At 51.0% G+C, this 14,650-nt stretch overlaps 1 protein-coding gene across 3 annotated transcripts in view; it reads left to right on the plus strand.

Annotated features, from left to right (window-relative positions):
* IFFO1 (intermediate filament family orphan 1) overlaps positions 1-11,707 on the plus strand; it is a 28,550-nt gene extending 16,843 nt beyond the window's left edge. Inside the window, exons 2-9 of one of the 3 annotated variants that reach the window (XM_063128980.1) lie at positions 937-997; positions 1,083-1,178; positions 1,868-2,008; positions 2,952-3,136; positions 3,673-3,793; positions 8,652-8,747; positions 10,107-10,237; positions 10,907-11,707. In XM_063128980.1, coding sequence (XP_062985050.1) covers positions 937-997; positions 1,083-1,178; positions 1,868-2,008; positions 2,952-3,136; positions 3,673-3,793; positions 8,652-8,747; positions 10,107-10,237; positions 10,907-11,012 — 937 coding nt within the window. In that variant the 3' untranslated portion in view covers positions 11,013-11,707. Of the gene's footprint in view, positions 1-936; positions 998-1,082; positions 1,179-1,867; positions 2,009-2,951; positions 3,137-3,672; positions 3,794-8,651; positions 8,748-10,106; positions 10,238-10,464; positions 10,710-10,906 lie in introns of those variants that run through there. The other 2 variants (XM_063128981.1, XM_063128982.1) reach the window with 2 other exon arrangements.
* The last annotated feature ends 2,943 nt before the right edge of the window (positions 11,708-14,650 follow it).

Raw genomic sequence — 14,650 nt, forward strand, 5'->3', positions numbered from 1 at the left:
AAAAATATCACACCTATTCAAATCTAGTCACAGTGTTAAAGACCAAAACATGCTCTTATTTTTTTAAAAAAACAATTATTTTGTTAAAGTGCTGAATTCTACCCCCAGTGCCACTTTCTGCACTTTTATATTATGGTCCTGGACCTGCAGAAAATCCACAGGGAAGGGATTTTTATGGGATTGTAATTTTTTCTACATCTATGGCTTAATTTAGCCCTTATAAAGGGGGTCCGTCCTCCATCCCCCACAATATGATCTAAGTCAGCCTTGCATCCCTTTGTAGAATTGCTTCTGATTATACTGTAGTGCCCTTTGTCCAGGGCATCCCATTGTAATGCATTCCATGGCAGTACAAGATGGTGAAATTGTCTTGAACATTAACAACGACAAAGGCTATTGTAGCTGATTTAATGACCTATAGAGATAAAAGCTCCTGGTCATGGTAACATGCTACTCCATAGGCCAGAGACAGCTGGCTGCCAGGTATAGTTGTGGAGGCAGGAATAGGGAGTGCTAGCTCTCACTGCCCCAAAACTGATGAGGTTAGCCATACCCACTGGCTAGCATACCAGGGAGGAGAGGCAGGAGTCATCTGTCAATACAGTTTATTCTGGGGGCAGGGAGCATGTGGCAGTTACTAAACATAGTTTGTGGTTCCTCTCCTCAATCTGCACCCAGTAGGATGTGAAAAGCAGAAGCTGGTGAATTGAGAGCAAGCCGAGTTGAGCCTGTGTGGCTGAGCCTCCCAGCTGTCATTCCTGGGGGTGCCCCGGCTTCTGTGCCAGTTCCTCTTGTATAGCACGGATCCAGCTAAAGCTGCTTGTGCCAGGGGGGCCTTTCAACAGAGGGAGGGAGGGAGGGAGGGCTCCTTCTGAGCCCCAGCAGAGTCTGCTGTAACACCTGTGGCCACGTCCTTTGCTCTCTGTGTCTCGCCAGGTGGGAAGAGGAGTACACGTTGCGTGTTCAGCTGCAAGACCGCGTGAGCGAGCTACATGAGGTGAGGACCGTCCCTTTCCTTCTACCTCCCTGCACCCTGGTCCTGCCTGTCTTCCAGTCCTGACCTGTATGTCTAACTCAACTAGGAAGCCCAGGAGGCAGAAGCGTGTCAGGAAGAGCTTGCTATGAAGGTGGAGCAGCTAAAAGCAGAGCTGGTCGTTTTCAAGAGTCTGATGAGCAATGTGAGTACCTATTCTGCTCCCGGTGTGCGCGCGTGCGCCTGCCGCCTAATTTCAGGGCCAGCCAGTCTGGCATGATACACGAAGGGCACCCTAGTGCCGATGAAATATGGGACCTAGCAGAGATCCCTATTCATCCTAGTGAAGGCTGGTGGCTTTGATGCCAGTGGGGTGGTGGATCCATTCTGGGTTTCAGTCAGAATTCTGAAGGAGCTACCTCAGATAGCAACTTCAGAATTCTGGCTGGTTCTGACAGAAACCCGGAGCGATTCTGCATCCTATATGCTTTAGGGTGGATTCCTGCATTGAGCAGGGGGTTGGACTCGATGGCCTTGTAGGCCCCTTCCAACTCTGCTACCGTATTTCTTCGATTGTAAGACACCATCGATTGTAAGACGCACACTAATTTCAGTACCACCAACAGGGAAATAAAACCTAAGACACACCTGCAATTCTAAGACGCACCCCATTTTTAGAGATGTTTATATGGGGGGGGGGGGGGGAAGTGCATCTTAGAATCGAAGAAATAGGGTATTCTATGATTCTATGATCTCACTGACATTGGAGCCACCAGCCTCCAGTGGCTCTGCCCCGTGCTTAACCTGAGATCTCAAAGTAGTGTCCTCTGCCCTGGGAGCTTCAAAGGGGCCTTCTCAAATTCCCACCTCTTCCTTTACTTTGTGCTGGGCCAGAACCTTACTGAGCTAGATACCAAGATCCAAGAGAAGGCCATGAAAGTGGACATGGACATTTGCCGGCGCATCGACATCACAGCCAAACTGTGCGACGTGGCCCAGCAGCGGAACTGTGAGGACATGATCAAAATGTTTCAGGTGAGAAGCGGCCTTCCCTCTTGGGGGGGCGGGGGAAGGGAGGGGGGGAGGACCACACGGGAGAATGGAAACGACGTGCCCCCCCTTCCAAGCCCAACGACCCTGTCACTCTAACCTCATTCCATGAATTCACCTCCGTCCCACGGGAGAAACAGGCAGGCAGTGTTTGAGTCTGAGGGCGGCCTCCGCATGGCCCCCGTGAAGCAGTAGGGGAGCGCCGACAGCATCTCTCCAGCCAGAGTCCTCGCCTGTCTCGGTGGGCCCTGCCAGGGGAGCAGCTGCTGGAAAGGGAGACCATGGCGCAACGTGTGGGTGTGTCTCTCTCTAACACCGTCTCTCCCCTCTCCTCCCCACCCCCTTTTCTCTCTCTCTCTCTCTCTCTTTCTCTGTCTTCTTCACTTACTCACTCTCTTGCACTTGTGCTCACTCTTCTTTCTCTTGCTTCCCCTATAGAAGCAGTTGGTTAGTTTTTTTTCATTGAGCCGGAAAAAATATGCAAGTTAGAAGCTTTTCTGTAAAATAAAACGTTGAACAGTCAACCCTGGCGTTTTTCTCCCTTTACTTAATATTTCTGTCTTGCTCTTTCTTCTCACCTCCATCTCTGGTGTGTGATTTGAGTTCCTTTACTGTGGACCCCTCATCAGATTCCATCCTCAGCTGCTTAGTTTTTAATTTAAAAATAGAGGTTTCTAAAATTGCATTTTAGCCATCACACCATCTTTAACCTGGTCATAATAAGCCCGTGTTTCTCTCTCTCTCTCTTTCTCTCTCTCCCTTTCTCTCTCTCTCTCTCCCCCAACACTTTCTCTCTCTCTCTCTCTCTCTCTCTCTCTCTCTCTCTCTCTCTCTCTCTGTCTCCATGTCATCCTACTCCATCTCATTTCGCCCCTACATCTCTTCTCACCCGCTCACTTCTGACCTCCAACCCGACCTCGTTCTGTAGTCTCTGCACTTGTCTCCCATTAAGGTCCCAGCTACTGTGGGGCGGAAGCGGGAGCGGAAGCTGGTCAGTGATGAGGATGCCTCCCTGTCTGAGAGCGAGACCTCCAAAAAACTGGAAGAGGAGGAAGAGGATGAAACCACAGCCATGAGCATCAATGAGGAGATGCAAAGGATGCTGAACCAGCTGTGAGTGTGGCCGGCTTCTTGGCAGAGGGCAGAGATGAGCTACCTGGGGGGCCAAGCATTGCCAGTAAGGCATTGCCAGTCCGTCCTCCACAAAGATCCTCAGTGGCTCTACTAAACTTGAATCGGGATGTGGTCACATTTTTGCTCTCAGTTTTTGCTTGTGTTGAACAAAAATTGAAAGACCTCTGCCAGTTCACCTGATGAGGGGACCTCAAGAGTCACATTCATGCATTTGGATACACGCACACATGCGCGCACACACACACATAAGTAAAGGCGTCGTGGTAGAGCCAACTCTATTACGTAGCCTGAGTCCCTGTGAGGGAGATCTGTTCATTCCAGTCCCGAGAATACAAAAGCTGGCAATCCCAGAACTAGAAGTGGCTGGAAACGTTGTCCTTCACCCGCTTTGTGTCAGCAGGACATGGAGACAGGAACATCGCAACGTCACTGCTCCTCTCGGTTCCCAGCATGCTGGCTTGCCAGGGGGGCCTTTCTAGCCTTTCCCTGCTGATATGCTCTTCTCATGTCCTCAGGAGGGAGTATGATTTTGAAGATGACTGTGACAGCCTCACCTGGGAGGAGACGGAAGAAACGCTGCTGCTCTGGGAGGATTTCTCTGGCTACGCGATTGCTGCTGCAGAGGCACAGGGAGAGGTAACTGTGGTGGAACCGCCAGGCTTGACTCAGCGATTCCCCAGCCAGAGAAGGGGGCGGGGTCTGGCTTGACCAGCCCAGACACACGCCCCTTCACTGCCGCTTTTAACCCTTTGGGAGTCTAGGTTCTCAAGGAACGACACCATGTTGGAGATAGGGAACAAACACTTTTATTCTTTACACAAACACACTTCCTTAAGGGTCCTCACATTAAGGTAACACGTAAGAGGTTTGGGGGGAAAACACGGACAAAGGAATAACACACTCAGGACAGCAGGGACCAATACCTCCTACTCCCCCTTTACACACTCAAACCAATTGGATTCGCACTCAGTCCCCGCTAACCACCCACCAGCCGTAAATCCGGCAAGGTCCCTTGCCCACTTGTACCCAAATCTATTCTAAATCATCACAAACACTTAACACTGCAACTCAACCTTTGTTGCTCACTTCGACTCGGCTCCACACCACTCAAACTGACTCTTTCCCTCAGCGGTCATGTGGGGCTTCTGCCATCCAGCCAGCCCAGCCCGGCCGCTCCTGCTCACCACACACACACGCTGGACTCCTGACACCCACAGGAAAGAGGCCGGACCCTTGGGTGCCCAAGCTTTTATCTCTTTCTGGGACCCCCTTGTCACCAGACCCACCCTGACCAATTGAAACCCCTTAGCAACCCACACCTCACCTGAAAGGAGGGGGGAATGCTCCCAGATGTTGCACAGCTGCAACTTGTTACTCTCTCCCCCCCCTCCTGGGTACCAGCCTGGGGAGGCTTTATCAGATGCCAGGCGCTTCTCGCAAAACGTGGCCTTGGCATTTTAACTTGCTACTCCCTTTTTGGACACAACGAAACCCACCTCCTTCTCCCCGGGATGAAGCAAAGATGTTTTCTTAAAGGGACCATGGGCCCAGCCCATGACAGTAACGGGCCACTGCTTCTTGGCCTTCCAAACGCCTCTGGCCACCTCCCCTCCCCTTCCGCAAGAGCTCTTCCCTCACTGCTTAGGGTGCTCTTTGGCTCATTTCTGGACAGCTCCCTTGAGGTTGGTGTTGAGAGCCCGTGCATGGCTCTGCGCTCGAGAGAACCAAAACAGATAAGCTCAAATTCTGAGATGAGAAAGAGCCAAACTCCCACCCTTTGGAGCAGGTCTTCACGCTCTGTGATCCCACCCCCCCCCCCCCCAGGCTGAAGCCACACAATGCCAGAGAGGCCTTGTCTTCTTGGAAAGCAGATGCTGTTCTGCTACTCTCCGTTATAGAATGGAGTACAATTTGCCTTGTGTTATGCTATGAGATATCATAGAATCGTAGAGTTGGAAGGGGCCTACAAGGCCATCGAGTCCAACCCCCTGCTCAGTGCAGGAATCCACCCTAAAGCATCCCTGACAGATGGTTGTCCAGCTGCCTCTTGAAGGCCTCTCGTGTGGGAGAGCCCATAACCTCCCTAGGTAGCATTGAGGATATTCAAATTCTACTTGGCATTACAGGGCAGCTACCCTCACCTGGTAACCTTTAGATGTGTTGGATCTCAACTCCTATCAGCCCCAGCCAGCATGGGCAGGAATGCTGGGAGTCGTAGTCCAAAACATCGAGGTGGGGAAAGGTTGTTATGGTGGGACCAGAAACTAAATACTGCCCTGTATCCCTGCCCTGTTTGTGGCTGCAGACCGTCTGGCTTAGAGCCTCGTTGTGCTGTTCAGGCCATGCAGAGAGGGTGGGGAAGAGGTTCAGGGGTCTTTCCTCGCCCCCTCCCCTGCTGGGTTAGAGGGCTGCCAGCCCCAGATCTTAGTATTCCATGTGTATATGTAAGGGGGTGTGAATTCTGGAGACGGAGAGGACATCCCCACGCCCGGCTTCCAGGTTGCTTATGATAAGCAGTCGGATTCCCTCCCTTCCTGCCCCCACCCCCCCCCAGTTGACACAGGCTGCTCTCAACCATACTTTTAATTAATGGATCGTGCCCGATTTCTGGTTTCTTAAGCGTTTCCCCCACCTCCCTCCTCCCTCCCAGACACTCCCACACACACCCTCTAGGTTCAACTGATGTCAATATTCTGTAAGGTCACTGTTTCTAGGGCACTTTTGGCAAGGGGTTTTAATGTCATTTCCGTTCCACTCACAAACTCCTGGATACCTTCTTCCCCTATAAATGTGTAGAAGCTGTTACCTTGTTTTTGGGTGGCTCCATTTCGCTTCCAAACTGATAGGAACTCAACCACGAGTCTGCTATTGGAGGAAATGACAGGGCATGGGAAGGGCGGTGAAGGGAATATTGTGACCTACCAGTTGCTTCTCTCTCTCTGTCTCTGACACACAGATGTATACACACACAAACACATGGAGAGAGAGAGAGACAGACAGACTTGTTTCTCCAGACATAAATAGGTAGGAAAAATCAGATTGCTTCTTGAGCGACTTGTGCATTGTGTTTGGTTCGATAGATCACAAGTTATTCAGACCTGTTTTGAAGCCTGAATGTGCAACTACTTACTCTAGAAGCTACAGCTTTTGTTTTTGAAATGGAAGCTGAAACTCTCAGCATGCTAAACTCTACAGCCAATACAAATTTCATTGACTTTTATGTGCTTGCATGGAATCGTAGAATCCACGGTCAGTCCTAGTGATGGGTATGCAGCAGTGGCAAATGTATTTGAGCAGGCCCAGCAAGACCTGGGGCCAAGTCCCCATCTAGTCATGAAGCCACTGGGTGATCTTGGCCCCGTTGTTCTCACTCTCAGCCTAACTTATCCCACAGGGCTGTTGCAAGGATAGGAGGGCATCAGCTGCACTTTCCCTGAGTTCCTAGGACAAAGGGAAGGAGGGAAACAAATCTGACTCCTTTAACAATGCCCATCAAAGTACAGAAAAATCTCCTCCTCTGAAACCAAGTCTGTCTCCCCTTGCTGGCCAGGGCCCCTGTGCCTGTCTTACTAGTGGCCCTGTTCAGGCAACATGCTAAAACCCTGGAAGACAGGAACAAACTTCAAAGTGATCTTGATAGGCTGGAGTGCTGGGCTGAAAACCACAGAATGAAATTTCATAGGGATAAATGCCAAGTTCTACATCTAGAAACCAAATAGAAACCAAAGGCACAGTTACAAGATGGGGGGGGGGATACTTGGCTCAGCAATACTACAAACGAGAAGGATCTTGGAATTGTTGTAGATCGCAAGCTGAATATGAGCCAACAGTGCGATATGGCTGCAAGAAAGGCAAATGCTATTTTGGGCTGCATTAATAGAAGTATAGCTTCCAAATCGCGCGAGGTACTGGTTCCTCTCTATTCGGCCCTGGTTAGGCCTCATCTAGAGTATTGGGTCCAGTTCTGGGCTCCACACTTCAAGTAGGACGCAGACAAGCTGGAGCGTGTCCAGAGGAGAGCAACCAGGATGATCAGGGGTCTGGAAACAAAGCCCTATGAAGAGAGACTGAAAGAACTGGGCATGTTTAGCTTGTAGAAGAGAAGATTGAGGGGAGACATGATAGCACTCTTCAAATACTTAAAAGGTTGTCATGCAGAGGAGGGCCAGGATCTCTTCTCGATCCTCCCAGAGTGCAGGACACAGAATAATGGGCTCAAGTTACAGGAAGCCAGATTCTGGCTGGACATCAGGAAAAACGTCCTGTTAGAGCAGTACGACAATGGAACCAGTTACCTAGGGAGGTTGTGGGCTCTCCCACACTGGAGGCCTTCAAGAGGCAGCTGGACAACCACCTGTCAGGGATGCTTTAGGGTGGATTCCTGCATTGAGCAGGGGTTTGGACTTGATGGCCTTATAGGCCCCTTCCAACTCTACTTTTCTATGATTCCATGATATGATTCTATGATAGTTAAACATTTTGAGCTAAATATTATGGCTTAGTGTGTCGTGTGAACCACTCCTAACCATGGTGGCTCCATAACCATGGTTTAAACATGCTCACTAACCACTTGCTGCAAAAAGTGTAGCGGCCTAACCATGGATTAGCATGTTGTCTGAACAGGTCCATTGTGTCGGTCTGCTCCCTGGTAAAAAAGGGATGGATTCTACACAGATCCACTAAGTTTGCTTCCTTTAGTAGGGTGACCATATGAAAAGGTGTCATTTGCAGCATGTGGTGAAATTCCATTTTCATCACAACAGTTAAAGGTGCAGGAGCTATACTAGAGTGACCAGATTTAAAAGAGGGCAGAGCTCCTGTAACTTTAACTGTTGTGATGAAGAGGGAATTTCACCAGGTTCTCCATATATACAAATGACACCTGCTGAAATTCCCTTTTCAATACAACTTTTCATAGGGTCACCCTACCTTTAGCTTTCTTACATGAATGATGATCCAAAGAACGTTTGGATGTTTCGGAATCTGTACCTATATTTAGGGAATAAAACAAACAACCTCAAAGTTGATTTCAGTGGCACACCTTTGAAGCGCAGGATAGGAAAGGCAAAACAATAACTTTACCTATTAAATATTCCACATGATCTAGATTATTACCTGATTTTTTTTAAAAAAAATCATTCAACAGCATATTTTAATGTGTGAAGGGCTTCATATAAACTTTGCATATTTATTTTACAACAACGCTGCAAGCTAGTTGAGTATTATTGTCCCCGTGTTGCAACTAAATCTGAGAGTGTCTTAAGGGCGTCTAGTGAGATCATGGCTGAGAAGTGATTCAAAGCAGGAACGTCCGGACTCGCTGGGCCTGGGCCTATGAGCTCCCAGGTGAGGCTTTCAAAAGGTGCCCTGCATTCCGCTCTCCTTTGCCTCAGCCGTCATGTAGTGATGCTGGTTCTTTCCGCGGCCTCTTTTTCTGATGGACGGCACCGGCTCTCTTTCTTTCCTCTTGGGGCACCACCGTTTTCCCTGCCAGCAACCTGATGACAGTTTGGAGAAAGTGATCAAGGACACAGAGTCGCTCTTCAAAAGCAGAGAAAAGGAATACCAGGAGACCATTGACCAAATTGAGGTAGGAGAAGAGAGACATGAGGAAACACCCTGTGCCGGAGAGAGGGCCAGATGGAGAGTAAGAAAGATCGTGGCCTGTATTAGAGTATCTAAAGTTCAGAATGCTGGGCACTGAAGCCATGTTTGAATACAGGGGTTTAAAGCAAAACTTTACCAAAAGTTACGTTTTGAGGCTGATGTTTACCAGCTATGTCTGGGGGTCTGTTGAAATAAGGAGCGAAAAGATGTTCGCAGGGGACTGGGTTCACGGGATTACAAAGACAGTCCCTGAAAGAGAGAGGGCCCACAAGCCTTTGGGTCCAGGATCTGTCTGCTGCAGAGGGAAAGGCCTCTGCTCATGCCCCTGCCCCATTTTGGGGGGGTCCCCCTTCCTCCCGTATCACTGCTCACCCCATTCCTGACCCTCTGATAGCATTTTCAGGGGTCTGGAGGAGGGGCTGCTGTGGGAAGGAGGAGCCGGGAAAGTCTCTTTCCTCCAGTCCAGTTGGATGCACCTAAATCTGGATCCAACCCAAACCTTGTAAATGGCAAGATATTTTCCTACCCAAAGCAATCCTTTGCAGGGGTGCACAACTTGCAGGCCCTGGAGGTGGGTTGTGCGGCCCCCCACGCTCCCCGCCGCCCCCTCGTTTGTCTCCCCCGCCCCGATCAGCGTCACTGCTTTTGTGCCAGTCATGGTGGCGCAGCAGCAGCAGCAACGCCACTCGGGGCTGGCCTCTCTCTCTCCCAGCCCCAGGAGTTCTGTGTGTGTGCCTGTGCGCATGCATGCCCAGCTGTGGCCCCAGGCTGTACTCCTCGGGGCCAGACAGGTTGTGAACCCCTGGCTCTGTATAACCAAAGCTAGAGTTCAGTTGTGGGGTGGGGGGAACCCTGGTAATAAAAGGGAGCAGTGACGACTGCCTGGAAGAAGGAGGCCTCCCAGCTTCCGAGGTGGATGGCAAACGTAATCCCCAAGGGCAGTGCTTCGCTTTTACCCGAGGGAATGGATGGCAGCCATTGACTGCTGTGGGAGAAGGTAAAGGGGCGCTCCAGTGGGGTGGGGCTAAACGTGCTTCTTGTCTTTGGTGGCCCCCAGCCCTGCAGAAGCCTGGCCGGCATGGCCCTATCCTGTCTCTTGGTCACACTGGAGCACGAAGAGCTGGCTTCTAGGTGTGCTGCTGGGGCTGGTGGTTGGGTAGATTGTAATGAAGGGAAACTTCAGAAGAAACCCCCCTCCCCTCCAACGAAAAGTCAGAGGTGGGGCACAAATTGAGGCTTGCCTAGGGCAGCCATCCAGCTTGAGCCAGCCCTGAGAGCGGCAAAGTGTTCTGGCTCAGAGGCTCTCACCAGGTGCCCCCCCCCTTGCTCCTCTTTTGCCCAGCTGGAGTTGGCAACGGCAAAGAACGACATGAACCGGCACCTGCATGAGTACATGGAGATGTGCAGCATGAAGCGCGGGCTGGATGTGCAGATGGAGACCTGTCGCCGGCTCATCACCCAGTCTGGAGACAGGTGAGCCCCTTTCTGGGGGTGTTGGCAGGTGGCCCTCCTAGGGAGAGGGGAGGCAGGGTGGCTTTCAGACCCTTGGGAAGGGCAGCGGGGTCTACGGGTGAGGGCAACGGGGGCTTGTGAGTTCTCTTCCCCCATTGGGGTAGAGGAGGGGAGTGTGTGCATCATGGGGGGGGGGCAGATTTGGCCTGGATTCTGAGTGATTGGCTGTACCCCCCCCCCCCTTGCAGACTTGCAGGAGTTGTGTTTCGTGCCATGTGTGTCTAGAAGGTGTTGCAGTTTTGACAGACGCAATCGCTGTCGAAAGAGAACTCCCACCGGACAAAAGAAGCATCGCTGACCTGCTGGGCTTTTGCACTAGCTTATGGGACAATGAATTCAGAGCAGCGCTGGGCTGGGAGGATGTTTGCCGTGCCCCCCTCCTCACCCCCAAGCAGCCCTGGGCCTGGCAAGACCCCCAGGAATCCCTCTCCCCCCCCCCCCCAGTATTTCTCTGTGTTCCTCCACAGTGTCGAGTGTAGCTATCAAGTAACCCCTACGTGCCAGCAATGCCCTGCTTATGGTACCTGTTGCTTCTCCGCCCCGCGGGCCTTGTGTTCGGCACCCACCAGACCCTCTCCCCCTTCCCACTGCCCCAGTGTCCATGTGACCCCCGCCCTTTTTTTCTTTCAGAAAGTCTCCTGCTTTCACTCCGGTACCGAACAGTGAACCGGCCCCAAACGAGGAAACTGAGGAGTCCGATCATGACCTCCCAAGCAATGCCTCCATAAGATCATGAGGGAGGCTCAGCGCCCCCTCTGCGTCTCCCTCTCCTGGCCCGGGAGTGTGAGCGCGGGGCAGGGAGCCGTGCCCTAGCTATGGCTGTGAGGGATGGGAAGGTGGCAAGGAGCCACTCTTGGAATTCTGCCACTCAGTCCCTCGACCCGTGGAGGCGGAGCTTGGTCAAGATGCCCTGGGGACCTGGTCCCCTGACCCCTCTGATCACCTCCGTTGCCCTTGCCTTGCCTACCCATCTCTTCTCCCCCTTTCCCCTAGTACTTTGATGGGCTTTAGTGGGGATGGGTGGGGTGGGGGGCTCCCACCGTATTGTAGCTGCTCTGCCCCGGGTTTGCCTTACGAAGCGCCGTCTTCCTTGCCGCCTCCTACTGTATGTGATTCTCCTTCCCATGCTACACACAAGCAGAATTGGATTGGTTTATCTCTGCAAAACTGAACCTCCTCTCGGTGCCAAGTGGACCGTAGGCTGGACGCTGTGGTTCTGCCTGCTCATAGAACACTTCCGTCATCCCCAGGTCACATTGTACACAACAGCAAGAGCCTCTCCTTGCGGGGACGAAGAACGAGCCACTGACTCCTTCACCCCAGCGCCGTCCTTGCATTTTGCTTCGTTGTGCACCCTGTGGCACGAAAGCTGTATGTGATGTTGCTATGTCTGTAACTGAGAATATGAAATGAAGAGCGTCCTTTTCTACCGCTGCCGTCTGTGTGAGGTTTTGTTTCTGACGTGTGTCTCGTGGTGGGTGGCCACTGGCAAAGCAGCTCTTGGTACAGGTGTTCTGAAACCGTTCTGAGCAGTGAAGTGGCCAGGTGATCCCAAATTACTCAGAGTGGTTAAAAAAATCAAGGCGGACTGCAAAAGAGTCCAGAAGGATCTCTCCAAAGTGGGTGAACGGGCAATGAAATGGCAAATGTGGTTTCATGTAAGAAAGTGTAACGTGATGCACACTGGGGCAAAAACATCCCAACCTTACAAATACACTGATGTGGTTTGAGCCGGCAGTGACTGAACAGGGAAAAGATCTTGGGGTTCAAGTGATAACCCAATAAAATCCCTGACCTAGTGTGGCAGCTGTGATAAAGGCAAATCCCATGTTAAGGATTTGTTAGGAAAGGGATAAAAAACGAAACTGCCAGCATCGTAACGCTCTGGTACTAATCTGTGATGTAGCTACACTTGGAATGTTGTGTAGAGTTCTCGACACCACCTTGCAAGACAAATACTGTAAAGCTGGAAAACGTGCATGAAGGGGCAGCTAAAATGAACAGGAAGCCAGAGCACTTTGCATTCATGTCCTGCTTGTGGGCTTCCCGGTGGCTGGCCACTGAGGGAACAGAAGAACATGAGAAGAGCCCTGATGCTGGATCAGGCCAAGGGTCCATCTAGTCCAGCACTCTGTTCACACAGTGGCCATCCAGCCATCGGCCAGGGACCAACAAAGCAGGACATGGTGCAACAGCACCCTCCCACCCATGTTCCCCAGCAACTGGTGCACACAGGCATATTGCCTCGAATACTGGAGATAGCACACATCCATCAGGAAATGGGGTACTGGACCACATGGCATTTGGTGTGATCCAGTAGGGCTCCTCTTACGTGCAACGCACTTAATGCCATTCTGTGTCTCTCCATCTGTCCCTCCTTCCTTTCCCTGTTATCCTCTGTGTCTTTTGGGAGTAGAGGAAGGAGAAGCATGATGTTACTTAGTCTAAGTATAACCTGTTCAAGCGCTGGACTCCCTGCAATCTAATGCAGAAGTCATGCCCCCCCCCTGCGAATGTGGGGAGCTGCTAGAGCTCATGCACCCCACAGGGCCGCTAACACAGATGCCTACTCTGCCTGGGCCTCCAGGCATTTCAACTGCCAACCAACTGCACCCCCAGAATTGCTGCATTAGATGCTCCCAGGCAATTGTGTGTGATGGAAAACCTTTCATAAGGACCCCATGCAAAACACCACCACTGTGTAAGACAACCCAGGGGATGCCTGGCACTGCAGTAGAATCATAGAAAAGTAGAGTTGGAAGGGGCCTACAAGGCCATCGAGTCCAAACCCCTGCTCAATGCAAGAATCCACCCTAAACCATACCTGACAAGATGGTTGTCCAGCTGCCTCTTGAAGGCCTCCAGTGTGGGAGAGCCTACAACCTCCCTAGGTAACTGGTTCCATTGTCATACTGCTCTAACAGGACATTTTTCCTGATGTCCAGCCAGAATCTGGCTTCCTGTAACTTGAGCCCATTATTCCGTGTCCTGCACTCTGGGAGGATCGAGAAGAGATCCTGTCCCTCCTCTGTGACAACCTTTCAAGTATTTGAAGAGTGCTATCATGTCTCCCCCTCAATCTTCTCCTCTCCAGGCTAAACATGCCCAGTTCTTTCAGTCTCTCTTCATAGGGCTTTGTCTCCAGACCCCTGATCATCCTGGTTGCCCTCCTCTGAACACACTCCAGCTTGTCTGCCTCCTTGAATTGTGGAGCCCAGAACTGGATGCAATACTCTAGATGAGGCCTAACCAGGGCCAAATAGAGAGGAACCAGTACCTCACGTCATTTGGAAGCTATACTTCTATTAATGCAGCCCCAAATAGCATTTGCCTTTCTTGCAGCCCTATCTCACTGTTGGCTCATATTCAGCTTGCAATCTACAACAATTCCAAGACCCGTCTCGTTTGTAGTATTGCTGAGCCAAGTATCCCCCATCTTGTAACTGTGCATTTGGTTTCTATTTTCTAGATGTAGAACTTGGCATTTATCCCTATTAAATTTCATTCTGTTGTTTTCAGCCCAGCACCAGGGGTTGTGGTCACACTGTGATGGGGTGGGTGTGGAAATGGTGGTTCTATGCCAAGGGTCCAATCAACCTAGCAACAACCCTGGCAGGCACTAGAAATTTAGCTGAGTTTTGAGACAAGCCCGCCTTCGCAAAAGAGGGGAGTAACGCTCCAGAGGCAGTTATTTGGAGAAAAGGTCTAAGCATTTATTTTAATTTGTGATTAGCACTCCATGGTTTGTTTGGTAAAGATACAATGTTTGAAACCATTGGAGGTTTTTTATGAAAGCTTGACCAGGCCGCCTCTGTGTCTCTGGAGTATAATTTCTCTCTCTCTGGCAATTGAAGCAGTGGAGAAGAAGACTCCAGGAAGCTGACGCTCAGCAAGAAGGAAAAACTGGTACGGGCACCTAGGGGGGGAAAACTGTTTTTATTTATGCCACCCTGATCAATACTAACTTGGCCTGGCTATTCTCAATTGTATGTGGCTTTAGCAGTATCACAAAGTATGAGCAGTAAAAAAACAACCGCCAGCAGCTAGCCCAGAGTCCCATTAGGGTTGGGGGCCTCTGGAGTACAACGTTGCTGTTGACTTCCAGCCTGGAAGAACAGCGGCCCTCCTGTTTGCAGCTCCAGACACTGGAACTCTTAGGAGCCTTTTAGTGGTGTCCAAGCCTCCAGCGACATCAGGGTGTGTGTGCTGTGTACGTGCGTGTGTTAGGAGTGGGGCAGGGGCAAAGGACGCTGTCTGAGGCGGCCACCTGTTGTGCTATATAGTGCCAGAGGGGCTACCAGGCCCGGACTGGAGCACTTAATAGCTATCTGGGCAAGAGACAAAAGTATTTAAGTTCTGAAGAGAGAGAAAGTA

Source organism: Elgaria multicarinata, chromosome 6 (assembly GCF_023053635.1).
Source record: "Elgaria multicarinata webbii isolate HBS135686 ecotype San Diego chromosome 6, rElgMul1.1.pri, whole genome shotgun sequence".
Classification (NCBI taxonomy): Eukaryota; Metazoa; Chordata; class Lepidosauria; order Squamata; family Anguidae; genus Elgaria; species Elgaria multicarinata.